General features: G+C 53.7%; 6 protein-coding genes across 6 annotated transcripts; 3 read left to right on the plus strand and 3 right to left on the minus strand.

Moving 5' to 3' along the window:
- Positions 1–1,555: 1,555 nt before the first annotated feature.
- Positions 1,556–3,507, plus strand: J4E88_001009 (uncharacterized protein; the record flags this gene model as incomplete). Its single annotated transcript, XM_049394681.1, has 2 exons — positions 1,556–3,209; positions 3,296–3,507. 2 exons carry the CDS (start codon positions 1,556–1,558, stop codon positions 3,505–3,507), a joined length of 1,866 nt encoding a protein of 621 aa, XP_049260510.1.
- Positions 3,508–4,206: 699 nt separating this feature from the next.
- J4E88_001010 (uncharacterized protein) lies at positions 4,207–5,250 on the plus strand (the record flags this gene model as incomplete). Its single annotated transcript, XM_049394682.1, has 1 exon — positions 4,207–5,250. The coding sequence occupies one exon, from the start codon at positions 4,207–4,209 to the stop codon at positions 5,248–5,250; it is 1,044 nt and encodes a 347-aa protein (XP_049260511.1).
- A 612-nt stretch (positions 5,251–5,862) lies between these two features.
- On the minus strand, positions 5,863–6,898 carry J4E88_001011 (uncharacterized protein; the record flags this gene model as incomplete). The annotated part of the gene is made up of 2 exons (XM_049394683.1): positions 5,863–6,866; positions 6,895–6,898. 2 exons carry the CDS (start codon positions 6,896–6,898, stop codon positions 5,863–5,865), a joined length of 1,008 nt encoding a protein of 335 aa, XP_049260512.1.
- A 2,173-nt stretch (positions 6,899–9,071) lies between these two features.
- Positions 9,072–10,247, plus strand: J4E88_001012 (uncharacterized protein; the record flags this gene model as incomplete). The annotated part of the gene is made up of 1 exon (XM_049394684.1): positions 9,072–10,247. One exon carries the CDS (start codon positions 9,072–9,074, stop codon positions 10,245–10,247), a length of 1,176 nt encoding a protein of 391 aa, XP_049260513.1.
- A 345-nt stretch (positions 10,248–10,592) lies between these two features.
- On the minus strand, positions 10,593–12,081 carry J4E88_001013 (uncharacterized protein; the record flags this gene model as incomplete). Its single annotated transcript, XM_049394685.1, has 4 exons — positions 10,593–10,907; positions 10,958–11,029; positions 11,080–11,167; positions 11,213–12,081. The coding sequence occupies 4 exons, from the start codon at positions 12,079–12,081 to the stop codon at positions 10,593–10,595; spliced, it is 1,344 nt and encodes a 447-aa protein (XP_049260514.1).
- Positions 12,082–16,514: 4,433 nt separating this feature from the next.
- Positions 16,515–19,328, minus strand: J4E88_001014 (uncharacterized protein; the record flags this gene model as incomplete). Its single annotated transcript, XM_049394686.1, has 1 exon — positions 16,515–19,328. One exon carries the CDS (start codon positions 19,326–19,328, stop codon positions 16,515–16,517), a length of 2,814 nt encoding a protein of 937 aa, XP_049260515.1.
- Between the last annotated feature and the right edge of the window lie 673 nt (positions 19,329–20,001).

The raw sequence follows: 20,001 nt of genomic DNA on the forward strand, positions 1-20,001 counted from the left end.
CTATGGTCGTATGTGGAAGAATGAGCGATCTAACATACTATATCGACGGTACAAACTGCTGAACAGCGGATCGCAGCGTGGTCGCGCACACCTAGGGATCTGGGCAACACACGCTGTTTGCGCGGGATAGGTCCTGAACGGTAAGACTCACGCGCTAGTCTTGGGATTGTTCGTGGATAAGTAGACAGAAACCTTGCTGCTGTAATAATTGTACACGTCTGTCAGGCGCCTGCGCGAACTTCCAAGGTTGAGCCTACACATGTGACAAGAACCTGAGCATCACAAAACCAAGATCTGGAAAAGGGATCGAGTGTATAGTTAGGCAAAAGCAAGCACCTAGCTCGAAGATTCATGGCAAGCTTGAAGGTGTCAACTTGGTCATTGGAAGCGTTGTTTAGCAGTTGCAAGAATTGTGAGGACTCTGCGATGCGTCAGAGCAGAGATATCCCCGACCTTGGCACATGCCCGCCCAGTGGAACCTCTCCGCCCTTGTCCCAATCACGGTTATTTCGCAAACGGTTTCGTTGTTAGGTACAGTCACTCGTTCGTGTGCCAACGCGATATATGTTCACCTACCCTGGCAGGAGCTGGAGACGCTCTCAACCAGATGCGTCCTAGCGCTAGCCAAGCGAGCTCACCGGGACAAAGACTAACGAACCGCCGATCCTCTACTCCACAACAAGACATCGAAGCGACCCCGCAACCCGTACCCAGGATAGTTGGACCGGACGCGGGGCTTGGAGTAATAACAGTTTGGAGTACGAACGGCTTAGAGTACTAACCTCCAACCATGACGTCGAATAAGCACTGTGCCTTGCCAATGTGTCGCTAAGAAGACGTATAGGGCCGAAGGAACACGGCGTACCTAGGTACATAAGGCCACCAAAAACCAGAAAAGAAGTGATGTTGACAGGCTGTCGTTTGCATACAGGCCAATGAATTTGGTTTATCCGTAATACACGGCTCTTCAATTACTGCGATTGAACTGCGGATCGTTCCTGTCACGTACCGTGCGCGTAAAAGCTACTCACCACACGCAAAGTCATTAGACTATCTTCTGAACTAACAAGTAAGTAATGAAGCCTACTCTACGAAGTTCACATCCACGCGGGATCGATCAACTAACGAGTCTAGACTTGCAATGGTCGCGATTACAGTATTGGGGTCAGCGGCCCTAGCAGCTACCGTCCTGGCTTACCCTCAAAGTTCAACGACGTACTCACCTCCGCCGACCGATGATCTCTCATCGCCATGCGAAGAAGCGGCCTCAAGACTCTATCTAGAGGACGGACCTCAGAAGAACTACCTCTATTCTGATTGTCACACCAGCGCCCATGTCATCGTCACAACAGTGTATTATACTTGCGATTTCTCTCATTCGTGAGAGTATCTTTTCGTCAAGGTCGTCGATGTTGCGGAAGTCGTGAGTGGCTCGTTTCGCTCTGCGTCATCGCAGTACCATGGGGTCATCGTCACAAGTCCCAGGCCTGATAGCAACACCAGTGTCGTCAAGCCTCGGCTTATCGTGGCATGGCCTGCTGGTAACAGCGGAGCTATGGCGTACTTCGCGCCTGAGAGTGGTCAAGGCAGTCTGAACATCAGCCTAGAGACGTCTGACAACGGAGAAACGGTAGAGGCAGTGAGCGCATCGGATCGTGTTGGAGTGTCAGCATCGATCACATTCAACACTACTGCTAGACTGACGCAACCTATCCTTGGTAGTATACGGGCTATTCGCGACCAGACCGAAGGCTCAGGCGTTAGTCAAGACTTCCAGAATAATTTCGGTTTCGCGATCAACGACGACGGGAGCGCCTCCATCAATCGTACCTGGTTTGACGGTGTGACTACTATGACGCTGAAGTTTTCACCGCTGAATGGCGCTCAAGCCATTAGGTTGAATCGCGAGGCGAATTGGACTTTGACATTCGGCGAAGGTAGCTACCGCTTCGAAGCCTCTTACAACTATGCGCAACTGGAGCAGCTCAGTCCTCAAGAAGTTCTCAACGACGCGTCTTCCGGCTTGATTGCAGAGAACCCGGACCAAACCACCTCTTTGTCATTCCTATCATACTCGAACAAGCTGCTGGCTGGCACATGGCGCTTCCTCACCTACTTCGGTCGAGACAGTATGCTCTCGCTGCTGTTGATGCAGCCCGTTCTCAGCGAAGCGGCCATCGAAGCCGTCATCGGAGCTGTCCTCGAGCGAGTCAATCGCACTGATGGTACTGTGTGTCACGAGGAGGTCCTCGGCGACTATGCGACATGGCTGAACAGGAAGAAGGGAATTAAATCCAGCGCACCTGGCTGTGACTACAAGATGATCGACACGGACTTCATGCTTCCTATTTCCATGAACAGCTACTTCGTAGATACGGATGCTGGAAAGAATCGTTCGGATGCTTTCTTCACCAAGACCGCAACATTCCTAGTCGAAAACGACGGACTGGCGTATTCTGAGCTGGCCCAGTTCACCGCTGAAAAGATCATGCGGATTGCTGCACCATTTGCGCAGATTCAAGTAAAGGAGAACCTCATCCACCTCAAGGAAGGCGAGATAGTCGGCGAGTGGCGGGACTCTAGTAATGGCCTCGGAGGAGGTCGCATCCCGTATAACGTCAATACTGCGCTTGTACCTGCCGGACTCCGGGCAATCGCAAGTTTGAGCCGCGCGGGCTTCTTCTCCGACCACCCAGCCTGGTGCGAAGAGGCCGATGAGTACGCCCAGATTTGGGAGGACGAGACATTACGCTTCTTCGAAGTCACCGTCCCACAGGCCGACGCCAAATCTCTTATTGTGGACTACGTCTCGAACGCCAACCTTACTCTTCAAACAAATGTCGACAAGATCACAAGTAATGTCACATACTATGGCGTCGCTCTTGACGGCGAAGTCGGTGCACCCATTGTGCCTGTCGTCAATAGCGATGACTGCTTCCGCCACTTCCTCCTCGACACCACGAACCAAACCCAGTTGACGGCATACATCAGCCAGACCGCCGATCACATCCTCCAACCTTTCCCGGTTGGCCTATCGAGCGACATTGGACTATTCGTTGCGAACCCTGCGTACGCTGGAAATGCGACATTCGAAGCAGGTTTCTCAACGGACGACTACCACGGCACTGTAGTATGGAGCTGGCAGCTTGCCATGATGGGCGCTGGGCTTGCGCGACAACTTGGTCGATGTGACAAGGAGGGTGCGCCCGGTAAGTCGATATCCTGATGCATTGTCACGTTTCTCTATCATGTGATTGCTAAGTCAGCATCGTAGATTTCTGCGCAGACTTCACAGTCTATGACAAGGTCCTCTCTGCGTACAATAGCCTTTGGGATACCATTGACGCCAACCGCGAGCAGCTAAGCCATGAGGTATGGAGTTGGAAATACGATAACGGTTATCAGATCGAGCAGCTGGGCTCGTTGACCGCGACTGAGAGCAACATTCGCCAGCTATGGAGTTTGACTTTCTTGGCAGTCAAGAGGGAGAGTTTTGGGAGCGCGTAGAGATGAGTCAGTTGCCATAGCTGTGGGGTGAAGGCGAAATAATGAGAATCGGCAAGTGTTGCGCCAATTGCCACCTTGTCAGACATGATACATAGTAGGCACGACGCGTAGTGACTGCGATTGAATAACAAATCAGGATATTGATCCTGATTACAAACAAGTCTCATCGCATCAATTCCCATCTTCGACACTTTGCGGCGCATTAGAATGCATGAGATAAGTGCCCTGATGATGCCGGTCAGCATGTGTGGCTTCGGACTTCGCTCGGTCCGACGTCATTGCCTGCAAGCCACCGCAACACATCATCCAATCCTGAACAACATCGTATACACCGTGTTACTTTTTAGCGGAACGACCAATTCAACCATCTGTAAGTAAGTTTTGCATCTACTAGGTCAAATAGACCGCCGTTCGGAGACGGACCAAAATTTGTCCATAAGACAAGACATATTCGGGCCATTATGCGACGGAGTTAAGGGATTAACGTGGAGATAGAGGAAGGGAAGCAGATGCTAACATATGTTACCAGATGCCTTCCACAGACCGTAGTATTTATATAGCAGAGAAGAGCTTTCGAAAACGCTCAAATCCACAACTCATCATACAAGACTTGCTTCATCAACATCTATTACCTCCAAGTTAGCGGAGAAGCACCTTGTCAAGTCCGATTCCATTCCCCGAATAACCACCGTTCCAGCAATGGCCCAATATGCCGAGCTTCACAAAATCGCGAACCTTCGCGGCGCAGGCGACGCTCGTCCTACAGCCCTCCAAGTCATTCGCGACGAGGGTCTGACCGGCAAGTTGACCGATAGAGTCTTCCTCATCACAGGAGTGTCTTCCGGCCTTGGCATCGAAACCCTTCGTTCGCTGCACACAACCGGTGCCCACGTCCTCGGAACCGTGCGCAACATACCAAAAGGCCAAGCTGTCGTCGACAAAATCCTGTCCGAGAAACACAATGGAGGCGGGAAGATCGACCTGATCGAGATGGAACTCGACAGCTTCACCAGCATCCGCAAAGCCGCCAAAGAGATCCTCACCAAAACCAACGGAAAGCTCAACGCCATCATCGGCAACGCAGGCGTAATGGCCACCCCCTACGGCAAAACCGTCGACGGCTACGAAACCCAATTCGGCACCAACCACCTCGGCCACTTCCTCCTCTTCCACCTCCTCAAAGACGCTTTACTCTCGTCCGCAACGCCCGAGTACCCCAGCCGCTACGTCAGCCTCAGCAGCATGGCGCACATCTGGTCCAGCGTCCATCTTGATGATTACAACTACGAGCGCACGCCCTACTCACCCTGGAACGCATACGGCCAGTCCAAAACAGCAAACATCTGGTTCGCAAACTCCATCGAGCGGCACTACTCATCCCACCATCTCCACGCTACGTCTGTGCACCCAGGCGGTATTATCGAGGGATCTGGACTGGGGGTGCATGTCTCCGAAGAAACCAAACAAGCGATGTTTGGGGACCCGGAGATATTGCGGACGTTCAAGGATGTAGGGCAGGGGGCTGCGACGCAGGTTTATGCGGCGGTGGGTAAGGAGTGGAAGGACAAGGGTGGGAGGTATTTGGCTAGTCTGGCGGAGATGGGGACAAGAGAGGAGGAGGCGGGGAAGGAGGGGATGTATGAGAGTGCTAATGAGGGGTATGCGGCGTGGGCGTATGATGAGCAGGGTGAGGAGAGGTTGTGGAAGGAGAGCTTTGGGATGGTGGGGCTTGAGGAGGTGTGAGAAGGAGGGGCTTGAGAGTTTTGAGATCGGGAGCTGGGTGTTCTTGAAGGTGGCAATGTTAAGAGGTTTACTAAGTGCTCTCGTTCTTCCGCGTACAGGTTCGACATCGTACTTAGACAGGCATCAATCTCCAGGAGAGAGAGGGTGTGATATTGAGCACGAAGGACAATCACAAACATATTTTGAATGAAGTTTGTAATTTTCAAGAGTTGGTAAAAGCCATCCGATATAAGACTTGAGCTTCTGGAACACAATTCCACAACGCCCAAAGACCCTACTTAGCCCCATACTCTAATACTCGATAACCATCCCAATCATAAGCTCGAGTATCCTCGCTCCTCGTCAATGAAGACCCGGGATCTCGTCTACATGAAGCCCATGCTCTTTTCTCAATCGCTTTTCGAGGGACGTGGACGGTGACGTGGTGAAGGGGGGCGTTCTAGCCACAGGAGTGAAGGTGCGAGCTGAGGTTTGTTGTCGTGGCGCCTATCCGTGCACCGGTCAAGCACGGACGTTGGGGCCGACGTTGCCCCTACGCGCAGCTCTTCGCGATCCAAGACTGGAGTGTAGCCGGCAACCTCCTCGGCAGCCCCCTCGCCGCGCTACCACAACCTACGACTGCTGGGGACCGCCCATGGCAGCGTCCCATTGAGCGCCACGCTGTTGGGATACCATGTTGAGATGCATCATAATGGCGCCGCGCTCCTCCTTGAACTGGTCATCGCTGTCGATCCACAACTGGACAATGGATTCGATATCAGCGCCATATGATAAGAGCACGGCAACGATCTCGAGGCTATTACGCTGGACGGCGAGCCAGAGAGGAAGATCGCAAGGCCGACAAGTCGGTACCCCATCCGCGTGTGCTCCGTGGTAGAGGAGTGACCTGACCGGACTAAAATGGCCCACACCCACGGCCTCGGAAAGAGGACACCGGAAAGCGACCTTCTTCTCGAGGTATCCTTGGTTGAGGTTCATGGAACGTAGCCTGAGGAAAGCATCGAACACGGGCTTGCTGTTGGTCTTACAGACGAGCTTGAACTTTCCGAGACACTCGCGAAGACCGGGCTCAGTGCGAAGTTCCAGCAACCTTACAGAGACGCGATCGTCCGGATGTTTGGCCGCCATAGCAATCCAACTGCTAAGCAAGAGCTTGGGGACCGCGGGGAAGTATTGGTGATATACATGGAGGAGCCGTACCGACATGTCTGTATTACCTTGACCCAGGGTTGTAGCGATGGCGCCCCTAAAGGCTGCCTCGTACTGCTCCATGGGATACATACGGTGGTTCGTCACGAAGTAATCCAGGAGGTATTGGACGACGTCATCGTGACCACCACCAGCGGCTGCAGCGAGCGAAGATCCAAAGGTGTATGAGACGTCCCAGAGCAGATCGGAGCCGTATGAGTTGACAGCAGATTTAAGGGCATCGAGGTTACCAACCGCCGCTATAACAGCAAGCTGAATTCCCGCGCTGTTGTCGGTGAAGTATGGCAACACACGCTGAAATGTCTTGCTCGACTTCCTGTAACTCGCCATCTCGAAAGCAGACTTGCACGCGATATGCAACTGCTTGCTCAGCATGAGCGCGGTCGCATACTCATCTCCTGCGCTCACTACGTCGTTGTTGATGAGCCAGTTGACCCATGACTTGATGTACTTAGGAAGGGTGTCGCGCTCGCCAGTGAGTACAGTCCAGTCCTCGCACGCCCGATTAGCGAGATAGGGTACGCGGACGCTCTTGAATATGGCGCGGGTCATGACGTTCAGTGGGACAAAGGCCTCGATTGGTAGTACTGCAATGCGGGCGTCGATGGCGGCCTTCCAGGTCCCTGAAGAAGCGTTGTCAGTTTGGCCGCTTATATCATCCTTGTCTCTGCGTCGCCTGGGGACTGGAGGAGACTCTGGGCGATATGCATACATGCCCCGCCAGATGAGCACTTACTGCTGACTCCGCGAAGCAGACTCGCCTCTGCGAACCCGTAGGTGTACATGAAGTCGCTGATGGTGTTGTTGACCAACTCCGGGGGGAAATAAAGGTCCGACATAATGTACCGTCGTCGATGTCGCTCTGAAGCACCGTCTACTTTCGATGAGAAGAAAAGAGGAGGAAGTCGCGTGCGGTCAGTGGCCTGAGTCCAAAATGTGGTGGGGTGCCCTCTCGCTTCAGGGAAAGCGTCCGACCGCAACAAGTCCAGTTATTCACTGATACCTCCTCTATCTACGAGACACTCGACCGACAGCGATGGCTCGGACCACCTTGTAAAACATTACTGATATAATTACGAGGCTAGAGGGCGTCGGCGGTAATTTCAGGTCATATACGGGAAGCCTAGCCTCTACTGGCTCAGCAGGGCGCCCGTGATGCGTCACGCCGATCGCTCGCAATGCAGTGTATTGCGTCGACACGTTACCTGGAAGCTCTTTTTTGAAGAGACAGAAGGTGATTCCGAGCCGTATATATGGGCCATGAAGCCCGTGGAGAAGAAAGGAGATGAGAAGAGATGACGGGCGTGCAGTGACTTGTGACGACGGCGCTCTGTGAAGAGCTCTTGTATTGACGACCCTTCACTCTTTTTGAGAGGACCTGACTAGATGGGCACAAGTGCATTTCGGAAGTCGTGAGTCGCTCGTCTGCGTCGCGTCACCGCAGTATCATGGGACGAAAAGGACTGTGAAGAGAAGGCACCGCAAGAGTGATGCGGTCAAACATTCTTTAGGAACTCTTTATAAAAGGTCAAGGAAATCGTGTCTGGCCGTAGGTAGGGTCGTGGAGCCTGAAGAGGAGAGAAGGTATGTGACGACGAGTATGTAGTGTTGTATGATGTCGTTGCGCCATAGCGAGACGGCGCAAGGAAAGAGAAAGTGGATGAGGATGGTAGCATCTTAGAATTGAATGCGCTGAGCGACTGGAAAAATTGCATCGCGGGACGACGTAGCTGATATATGAAGTCGCGGGTGCTGAGGCTCAGATGCACGACTTGGGCATGGCGGCAGTGAGCACATGTCTGATTGAATGACCACAGAGGGGCCGCAAACACCTCAGTGCTGCAATACCAGATTAGCTTGGATCTAAGATAATCAGTAACTCCTGTATGTAGCACTTCGCCAGCTCATGTGAGAGCCGACTACGGTCACACAAAGGCGAGCATGCTGGTTGAGTCAATTGCGCGGGCGTGGCGCGGCGTAACGGCATGGCTGGCATCGAAACGTATCGCGAATCATTACCCCGGTGCTAGGTCATTGTGTCTTCCTGGGATCGGAATTTTGGTGATGGCAATCATCGTGTTGGACCGGACACGATCCCATGATTGTGAGCATGCTGGCCGAATTGGTCGAGGAAGCATCAAGACCGGGATGCGTAATGGCATGACAGGCATGGAGACAAAACACGAATAGCTGCTTCGATGGCAGGTCAGTGTAGTCGTCTGGTGTTGAATGGGATGGAGGACGAGATGATGGCGAGAGAAGACATGAAGTTTCGCAAACCTCACTCCGTCAGGCTCTAGTGACGCACGTGGCGCTAGCGTGCCGCGGCTGCAGCAACGACGTCAACCAAGGCATGGACCCTGGATCTTGCTGCAGCAGATTCTCTTTTGCTTTTGGCATTCAACGCGTCTCGCTCCCAAATTCAATAAACCCAAAGGACATCACGCGCATACACTCAGCTTGGGCCAGCACAACGACGCTATTGCCGCGAATACAGTGCACGCGACCGCGCCAGGCATCGGCCTAACACAAGACGGCCGCCTGCCGCCTGCCGCCGAATCACCCCAATACCAGCTTTGCTTCCTAGAACATCGACTTCATAGATCGCAATTATGGCGCCTCTCAAGATCTCGATACCGACAACGCAAGAGCAAACACCAGAAAACGGCAAGGCACACACTTCCTACACCATCAAAATCGAACACCCCTTCCCACGCGCCGCAACCACCCTCCAAAAGCGCTACTCCGACTTCTCCGCCCTCGACTCATCCCTCCGCTCAGAGGTCGGTTCCGCACCACCAGCGCCTCTCCCCCCAAAATCCTGGCTCGGCGGCTTCCTAGGCCTAGGCACCACGACATCCACGCCCGAAGCCATCGAGAAGCGACGAGCCGGGTTAGAAGCCTATCTCCGCGCCATAGAAAGCGCAGAAGACGGGCGCTGGCGCGTCTCCAGCGCCTACAAAAAGTTTCTCGAACTAGGAGAGAAGGATGGCGCGAACGGGAAAAAGGCAGCGGGGTTCCCGGGTAGCCAATTCGGCAAGGATAGAGTGAGGGATAGTTCAGACTGGCTGGATAAGCACTCGGAGCTCAAGTCCAACTTACAAGACGCGCGCAGGTGGTTGACGAAGCGCGAACAAGCAACCGCTGCGACGGCGCAGCATGAAGCCGCGGCTAACGCGAAGAAAAGCCTCGTTAGAGCCGGTACTCTGATCTCTGCGCTCGAGGAAGGGCTGAGTCGGCTTGGTGGTTCCGGCAAGAAGACATCAGACGACTGGTCCGGCGAGAAACTAGGCGACGGCGAGATCCGCAGAAGAAAAGACATGATAAGCGGCTTGCGCAAAGAACGCGACGGCCTCGACTCCGTCCTCAACAGCATGGCCGTCAAAGCCGCAATCTCCGGTTCCGGAACCTCCTCCACCCCCTCGACCTCCTCCAGCGCCGCCGTCACCGAAAGCCAGAAAGCCGGGCTCTTCTCCTCCAGGAACACCTCCAATACCAAGTCCTCCAGCAGCCGCCGCGTCTTCGGCGGCCCGCCTGCTCAAGAAACAGACAAAACCCGCGAGCTGGATAATGAAGGCGTGCTGCAACTCCAACAGCAGATTATTCAGGAGCAAGACGAGGATCTGGTCGATTTGTCGACTGTTGTAAGAAGGATGAAGGAGATGGGTGTGCAGATTAATACGGAGATTGTGGAGCAGAATGCGATGTTGGGCTTGTTTGAGGAGGATGTGGAGAGGGTGGATGGGAAGATTAGGATTGCGAAGAAGAGGGTTGATAAGATTAGGTAGGTGGGAATGGATGGGTGAGAGGGGAGGGTGTTTGGGTTTGCGGGTTGTAATGTAGGCGTTGGTGTAAGGACGGCTTTTTTGGTGCGAGTTTCTGCATGGGTCTGGGGTGGATAATTTGAGTACGATACCCTTTTTTGAATGGGAAAGCAAGTGTGCATGTGAGATACAGGTATCGACTGTGTCTCTCTATTCATGTAATCAACGCATGAGCATACTATCCTCCTGTCTTTCGCACATTCCAAGTCAAGCGATGAGAGGTCAATTAAACCATCATAAAAGTTGTTAAACTAGCATAGAAAAACTGCATTATCGCTGTCATCCACCCATCCCATCAACGACACACGCCTAATCCGTACCATCACCCAACCGCATAGTACTCAGATTATCCGACCTTATCTTCAATATATGATCAACCGCCTCAATAAGATGCGGCACAAACTTCGCCGGGTTCTCAGTAGCTGGGAAATGACCCAGATCCGGCATCGCCTTGTGCATCGCTCCGGGTATCTTGTCCGCCGTCTTCTGGCCCATCTCTGGGGTGTTTGACCAATCGTACTCGCCGGTCAACATGAATACGGGGCAGTTCTGGGTATCGATCGAGGCTACGCGGGATCGTCCGTCCCAGCCTCCGAAGTAGAAGTCGAGGTCGCCGTGGAAGATCTGTGGAGGGGTTAGAGGAGGGTGGTGGGAGGTGATGGGAGTGTGCTTACGCCGTAGGCTTGCGCGCTGTATGTGTGCCATATGAGCTGCTTGTTCACATGAGGCGTGGTTGGAGACATCATCTGCTGCATGTCAATGACAATCCACTTGCTATTGATGCTTGTCCACATACGCCATAGATCCATTCAGGGTTGAACAGCGATTGGTTCACGACTGGAGAGCGATCATGCCATTGTCGCTCCATGTTAAGGTACTCAGAACTACAATCGTTAGCATCGCTACTTTGACCCCAATGTCTCACATACCCTTGCAACGGAATGACACCTGCAGCGCCGACCTCCCTATGGCGGATCGCGACTGCCAGACAAACTTGGCCGGCCATGCTTGCGCCGCAAATGATCGGTCTTCGCAGACCAAGGGCCTTCACGAACGCCGTGATGATGCCCACATAGCTGTCTTCGGTGTTTGTATGCGCTCCCGGGGCGTAGTTCTTCGAAGGGAAGCTGCGTCCATGTCCTGGCAAATCGAATGCGTACATGATGCACTTCTTGCGCATCTTCGCGTCGTTCATGACACCGTGGTATTGCCGGCTATCGCTGCCAGCGGTATGCAGGAAGACGATGGGCTGCTTTCCTTCACCAGAGTACTCGTAGAAAGTTTTGCACCTACCCCACACTGGAGCGTCAAGGTACAGGTATTTGCCAGTAAGGAAGTCGCGCTCGGGTTCGGCTTGCTCGTCCTCCTTCATCGGTCCACAGTGCGCGTCGTGTGTGAGTTCGAGGACGCGCCTCCAGACATGTGTCCATTGTGCAAAGGCTGTTTGGTCGCCCAGGACTTCAATGCCTTTCTGCTTGATGTTCATGCCAAACATTCCCCAGTAGCTCTGGTACGGCATCGCCGGAACTGCCTTGAAGTGCTGTTCCCATTGCTCGGGCAGAGCAGAGAGCGTGAACAGGGCATCTTTCGAAGAGCCGGTACTGGATTTTGCGCTGCCGTTGGTGACTGTGACAAGCAGGGTGTTGTCAGACCCGCTTGACTTCATGCCGAAAGTCACATCCTTGTCAATGGCATTCGAAGTCGTAAAGGCTTTGAGTTGTGCATCAGATTGGAGAAGCTTGGAAAGCTTGTCCAAGCTTCCTTTGAGAGCCGCGGTAAGGTCAGACCAGTCAGACATGGTGGTTTTGGGCGTGCAATGACTCGTTACAACGCGACGAATGCGAGAACTTAACAGAGAAACAGAATTGGATCAAGAGAGGCAGAGGAGGGCAGAAATGATGCGCAAGCATGCCGACGGCGCGCTCTACACATATAGCAACGCATAACCCCGGTATCGCCCAGAGCTAGCTATGGAGCTATGGTGCCAGGAGGGGTAGAAGTAATGCGGGGTGCGGCACACGTGGGCGCATGTCTCGACTGTCGCTCGTCATGGTTCCGGTGAGCTCGCTGTTGACCCAGACCAGATTTGGGCGGCTAGCTGATGATGCATGCTATGAGGAGACGCGGGGAGTGTTGATCAAGCAAGCCGGACGCGCGCGAGACACGTTAACCCCACTAGCGCCGCCGCCAAGCCGCTGGCAAGGAAGGCGATCGTTCTCCACAACGCTCCAAACCCACTTCCGAGCACGCCTCAGTTATTACGAACCACATGCAAAGCCGCGGCCGTCAACTCATGCCTCATCGCCTTAATCAGCTCTGCCCTGACGATAGCTGTCGCCATCTCGAAAGGATCAGCTGAAGATCATCGGCAAAGCTCCTCTGGTCCGATTGCGGAGTGTTGGCTTACGATATTTGAACGTCAGCCGGGGAACTCCCATCTCAACAACTTCCGTGATTTGCACGTCTCCAAGTGTCTCAGCAGACACTCGAAGTGTTATTTTCTATAAGAAATGATGATTAACCTCGGCGCGCACTGAGACTGCACAGCGGATAGCGGCAATCCATATCAGCTCACTCAGGCCGATACTTCAGCCATCCACCGGACTGGCCACCCACACAATTACGCTGGTTGCGCTCTCAACGGCTGTTGATCCACGGAATGGAAGCTCTTGTTTGCGACATTTGCGGGTAGCACAATTCTACTTCTGCCCAAGACAGAGCCTCATGTGTTACCAGCAAACAACCGGCCGTCTGTCCCCGATGATTTGCGGGTTCCAGCATGACACCCTGAGCGTGACCTGCGCTACTCACTTATATAGACATACAGTCCTCACAACGTTCTACGAACCGTTCTGCAAATTACAAGGCGTCAATCATACCGGATTTTGACTTTCAGCCAGAACAAGATGCATCCCTCACGGCAAGCACGCATGGGTAACATACAAGCTTCAGCCACCCCACTCACGTACGCCATCCAAGATATACCTGGAAAAGGTAAGGGCCTTATCGCGATTAGAGACATCCCCAAAGGGACAAGGATCATTTCTGAGAAACCCATCTTCGCGGTGGGAGAACCAGTTGAGACAGAACTAGCAGAGCGAGTCACATCTTTGGACCAACATCAAAGAGGCGAGTTTCTTTCCATGTCCAATATCCATCCTTTCAACGACCATTTGGCGCAATGGGTGGGTATCCTGTACACAAACGCTCTACCCGTCGGTTCAAAGTTAGAACTCAGTGGTATCTTCTCCACAGCATGCCGCATCAACCACGCGTGCGATAACAATGCTGCTCACTGCTGGCACGATGATTGCAACCGGCTGACAGTACATGCTATACGAGATATCTCCAAGGGAGAAGAGATTACGATATCTTACCTAGGGGGCGCCTATGATCGGAACGAGCGACAAGAGGAACTCCAGAGGAGGTTTCATTTCACGTGTCAATGTCAACTCTGCTCTTTACTATCCCAGCAGTCCATCGAGAGCGACTTGATCCTGAATCGCATTAATGAAATAGACAACATCGTCTCAGACGAAGCTGGTCTCGGGCCGCGCGGCATCAGCGAATCACCTGCGCAACTGCTCTGCCTCATTGAGGAGATGGTCCAACTGTGGGAGCGACACGACCATGACCCGAATCCACTCGGCCTGGCTCATGCATACTACCTCGCTTTCCAGATCACAAAAGCGAGGGGTGATTTCGCTAGGGCCAGAGTGTTTGCGGATAGACTGGTGCCTGTCCGCACGACTTTCATGGGTAAGGAAAGTCGATATGTGAGAGAACACGGGCGGCTGCGCCATGATCCTACGGTTTATAGATTTAGTGGTGTATCGATGCAGGGGCTCACGAACCTTGATGAGGTTCCGTTTGGACCTTGGTGGCATGATCTTGAAGCGTGGCTTTGGATGAGGGATCTCGAGATCGATGAAGGGGTGAATGTTCAGAGCTGGCTTGATGATGTTTCTTGATGGAACGAACAAAATTTCGACTACACATACAGACGTCTTTCCCTCCTCATTCCACGCATCCACTAATAGTATGCCCTGCCTTCTACCTCATTCTCTAACTCCCAAGCCTCAAGTGCGACTGTTACACATAGGTATGTTTGCTGCTCGACTATCTTGGACATATTCGCACATGATCAATACCTCGGTAAGCAACAGGGGAAGAAGAAAAACTTACCCATAGATTCAGGGCTCAAACGGAGAGCAACAAACACCATCCGCGAAGATTTCAACAAATTAGGAAATGTTGACATGTCATCTGAGTCCACGGCATATGCAAGACCCCGACATCATCGGCACTGGGGACTATCATGCCGTTTCCTAAGCTGTTTCCTTGCGGTCAGTCATGCCAGCGTCACACCAAAAGGTCATTCGGCTTCCATCGCTCATGTTCATTCCAGAAGCATACGACGATGCAGACTTCCATCTTCATCCGAGGAACACCCACGGCTATCCGCCCTTGCCATACGGAAGGAAAGAAGACGGGATGGCGCATCCATGGTACCAAAAGCTTCCTCAAGGAGCGCATCTTCATCTCTACCACCGACCTATGAAATCCTAATCACTATATAAGAGCCCATGAAGAACCCCGTATCCCACTTCCCACCACAGCCACCCCAACCACATTCCCACCTTCCCACCACCACCACCACTCAACAACCAGCAACCCCCAAAAAATGCGTTTCACCGCTCCCATCATCGCTCTCGCAGCGTCGCTCCCCTTCCTAACCACCGCCCAGATGGGCCCCGACGACACAATCTGCGGCTTCCTCTACGGCACCGACTACACCGACGCCTGCTGCCACACCGTCATCAGCCGCGGGATCAACGCGCCTTGCACTGATATCGAGTATGTGGGCAACTTGACCGAGTGCTCTACGTATCATTATCCGACGGGGTGGGCTGTTTGTGTTGAGAAGGTATGATCGATAATCCTACGCATCCCGTATATGGAAGTAATTTAGAGTGAGAGCTGTCGCAACTATGGGGGCTTTGCTGCTCCGATGGATATGTTTGCCGATCCATTGGCGTGGCGTGAGGGTCGTTGAGCTGATGTGAATACTAGGAGCCCGCCTACCCCGCCTCCGGCCCTCTCTTCGGCCACGGACCCAGCGGCATTGTGTCTGAGTACATGACTCTTGAGGATCTGGAGCAGCTGTACTGGGATTACTTCAGTTCCAATGCTATGGGTGAGACTATGGCTAAGGCTGTTGCTGCGATGAAGAACGCTTGAGCGCGGAGCATGCTGTACCATACACGGCTAGGCAGGCGGAGTGGATTTAGGCATGACGGATGAGTGAGAAGGGATGACGGATGGGTGGTAAGTAGTATGTTGCATGGCTCTGTCACTCGTTTGGAGTACATGTGAACTATTAGGGGTCAGCGGGACTAGTCAGTGGGGGGATTGAGTAACATTGGATTGGAATGCTGTAACCCGGGTTGTTAGAAGCGGGAATGAGAGGCTGTTTACTTCGAATATAAATATCCACCATTACACCCATCTTCTCCTCCATCTACCATCTACCATCCATCCACCCCCTCCCCTGCATCTCCACCAACCCACCCAAAAATGCCCACCCCTTCCTCCATTCCTTCCCCCCTCACCTATACCATCCTCCTCCTCCTCCTTCTCCCCTTCCTCACCCCCCTAAACGCCCAACCCTCTCCACCCCTAAGCCTCTGCCAAACGAACATAGACCCCACCTGGACCGACAACTGCTGCACCGAACTGCTTTCGCACGACGGGCCACCATGCGTTAGCCCCATACCCGTCGCCAATTTGACGGATTGCACGGTGGATCTGTATCCCAGGGGCTGGGCATGTTGCATCGAAGGGGTATGTAACGTTGCATCCGTTTTGTAGAGGGAACGAGCAGAGAATTAACTGAGTGTGTGGCACAGGAACCTGCTGATCCGGCATATCCGTTGTGGTCATGTGGATGGAGTATCGATCCGGAGAGGATGGGAGAGGGGATTATGGATGATATGGTGATGGTGGGGGGTGGAATGGGTGTGAAGCGTGGAGGTACGGAGAAAGGCGCTGGGATAAAGCGGTGGTTGAGTGTGTTGGGGTTGTAAATTATGACAGCAGGCTTGACGGAAGTAACGTCGTACCCGTCTTCACCAGATCGAGAGCACAATTACATCAGCAGACGCTTCAAACTCACAGTTCTAACTCGGTCACACTCATGAACATCGTATGTTGAACAATAGATCCCCTCACTTATTCGTTAACAGGCTTAGCCCCCAACATCCACCCAATCCCACTAGCCAGCGCCCCCGTCGCAGCATTAGCAACCATATCCCTCCTCCTCACCCTTTCCTGCGCATCAATACTACCCGTCTCACTACCATCCATACTAACCCTACCCGACCTTGGTTCCGTACTGGGCGCAACCTGCATACTCCCACTACTACTCCTAAGCGGAAACGCCGTTTTCGAAAACGCCGCCGCAGCCCCCCTCGCCACATCAAACAACCCCATTGGCGACTCTTCCACCGCACCCCGCCCCACTTCCCTTCGCTGCGGCTGCACAGTAATAGTATCGAGGTCGAAAGCGCCGGGCAGTTTGCGGTCAGCAGCGTCGTTGAAACGTTCTTCTGCTTCGGTTTCTTGGGCGAGGAGGTGCATCATTTCGGCTTCGCATTGTTGCCATACGCCGAGGACTTCTTCGAGGTGGTTGGGTGGGGCGAGGAGGAGGGCTTGGCTGAGGAGTTCCATGCGTTGTTCTAGGCGGCGGAGGTCGGGGCGTGCGGTGGAGCTGGATTGGGTCCAGGAGGTGGATGAGGAGAGGGAGGTGTTGTGGCGGCCGGCGCGGAGGGCGGCGCGCCAGGCTACGTCTTCGGCGTCGTCGGAGTGGTCTTCGGTTTCTGTGGTTCCGAAGGAGAAGAAGTTTGAGGAGGTTGGTGGCGTTGGCGATGGGGTTGAGGGGGTTAGTCGGTTGACGACGTATGAGTAGGCTGTCTCGAAGTCGTCTTCTTCCAGTGCAGCCTCGACAGCCATGCCGATCACTCGTTGCTCCGCCGCGGCTTTCTTCCGCTCTATCGTGGCGGCATCCGTTGGCACTTTCTCTACTTCCTCGTCCATAATGGTTGACGGCATGGCGACTACCAAATTCTGACCGATCGAAACCAGGTCGTCGAGCTTGGTATAGCTACCGCTATTTTGCGATAGTAGTTTACGCACTAACGACAGCGGATTGTGGCTCACTCGGATGTTTACCGGCTGGAAAGGAACGCCATGCTGGAGTATGAGCGAGTAGAACGACATGGCGTGAGTTGCTGTGAGCAGGGCTTGGAACCGACGGAACCGCGACGAGGAAGGGAAGTGGGGAGCGAATGCATTGATGATATCAGCCGCACGCTTCATGCCACCTCTGTTACGGTTACCGTTGCTTGCGTTGTCGTAGTGATGCATGGCTGACGCGAGCACGACCTGCTCCACATCCGAGGAGAGCAGCGGCTGCTCGCCAAACCCTGGTTTGATGTAGAGATCTATCGCGAGGGGAAAGTGGTTGCTTTCCAAGAGAGCCTTCAATAGCTCCGTCTCCAGAGTCTTCCGCTCCAGCAAACCAAAGACACCTTGGGCTTTTCGGTCTTCGTCGTGGTAGTCGGTACCCCAGTTCCAAAGCCACAGCAACTTTGACCGAATAGTGGCCCATTGCTCGCTGTCCTTTTTGGAGCCGCTGTTCAGCGTGTGCAGTATCTTTTGGAGTAATGATAGTTGTTCGGAGTAGTCGTCTCGCAGAGACATCTTCGCAATCTCCCGGATAGATACCGGTTGTTGCAAGGTCGATAGGACACACGACGAGAAAATGATGAGCTCAATGATGCGAAACGCTTCAGCGCCAGGCTGTGTGATGACATTGTCGGGATCCAGTAGACGATCCTCTCTCAGTAAAGCAGTTGTTGAGTCCTGGAGCAGAGGATCCTTCAGGTCGTAGCTGGGTAATTGCGCGACACCGATGCTAAGGTCTGGAGGCGGGTCATAATTGAGAAGCGTGCATATCCTCGTCAAGAGCGAATGCGCGGTCTGTAACGACGTGATATCGCTCTTGTCGACCAGGTAGAGACATGCGAGGGCTGTTCGTGCATACTTCATCTCCAGCTGCCGCTGTTGTTGGTCATCGACGTAGTCTCGCCCTTCCTCGTAGCCACCAAGATCCATATCCTCAGGGCCATCCCAATCGGAGATGGCTGCCGTGATAAGCGCCAAGTGCTCCTTCGATGCATGTAGCAGCCATTGGAACAGACAATCCCAGTCGTCTGGTTCCCGTGCTTGATCCTGGGCGATTGACGCTCTCCGACTTTCGTGTGTGATCTTCCGCCTCTTGCGGTCATTCGCTCCACACAGCCATGGGGCCACTACACCCTTCAGATCTCGTGCCGCGTTGTGTGTATTGGCCTCCGCCGCGCTTCGAGCGTGGGAGAGTTGGTAATCGATGGCACGTCGCCCTTTGAGTGCCGCAAATTCGTCAAGCGTGGTTGCAGCCGATTGGGGGTAGTACTCGTAGCTGAGGCGTAGTAGTGGGAGGACGGTCGATATGAACCACGTGCGTAGGTATTCGGAGTGGCCTAGAAAGGGGACCACGAGTTGCGGCACGAGATCCAGGAGGCCCGTCTGCGCGTCTATCCGGTGGGCGCGGTGTATTAGAAAGTGACTAAACAGGTCCAGTTCACTCTCTTCGGCATACAGAGGATGCACTACAGGCGGCAGATCCAGCGCATGTCTCCTCTTCTTCGCCCGTGAATTCGAGAGTTGTTCCACCGATGTTATGTCTAGGGACGACACGGGATTCTCGCCAGGATACCGCGATCCAGTCGCCAGATCATGGAGATATTCGTAGTACGACGCCGGGTCGCTCTCTTCGGGGAGGTAGTCGAGGAGAATGCTCAGGGTGAGCTCAAGCGGCAGATCCCCGTCCCGGAGTGCTGTCAGCGCCCGCAGCGCTAGGATGTTGGATTCGGTGGCATATTGTACGGCGAGCAGGACACAATGTGGCTGCGGCAATTGCGACAACTTCTGCAGGGCGGCCATGTGGAGGGTTTGCGGGCTGCTATCGGGATTCAACTTTCAAAGTTGGCGTGAAGCTTGGAAAGGCCACGCCCGCAATGCGACAATTCGCTACGTCAACCGCCAAGCCCCGCTCTCGGGGGTCCGCTCACGGGCAGCCTTGCACCATCGCACCTGCATCACGACACCAACAATGATCTAGGTTGTGCTTCATCAACACCGCTCAGTAGAGCTCATCATACGAATAGCAGAGACTCCCAATGTTCATCACGTCGCCAACTTCCGCATCCCAGCCATTATACCCCAGCGAAATCGGAAAGTCTAGCGTTACATTACCGCCCTGCGCGTTATCCCAATCTTGCAGCACCACCGGCCCAGATATGTCGCGCAATCTATTCTCCAGGTCCCTCGCCTGCCATGACCACCACACGCGGTCTAGATTGGCATGATGGAGCCAGAAGATGGGGTCGGCAGGCGATGTGAACGGGTCGCCCATCTGGCCATAGGTGCCACCAACACCAAAGCTGAGAAGACGATGTTAGCATTACCGCGAGGACCCTTGCAATGTAGAACACGTACTGCCCACCAGCATGAATCTGACTATCGTCCCAGGCTGGACCACCTTCCATCGTCCGCGCGAACCATCCGTAGTCCGCCTGCGCCATGACTGTGTCCAACTTATCTTTGCCCAGATACG

Source organism: Alternaria novae-zelandiae (assembly GCF_023758075.1).
Source record: "Alternaria novae-zelandiae strain BMP 2774 chromosome Unknown scaffold_1, whole genome shotgun sequence".
Taxonomy (NCBI): domain Eukaryota; kingdom Fungi; phylum Ascomycota; class Dothideomycetes; order Pleosporales; family Pleosporaceae; genus Alternaria; species Alternaria novae-zelandiae.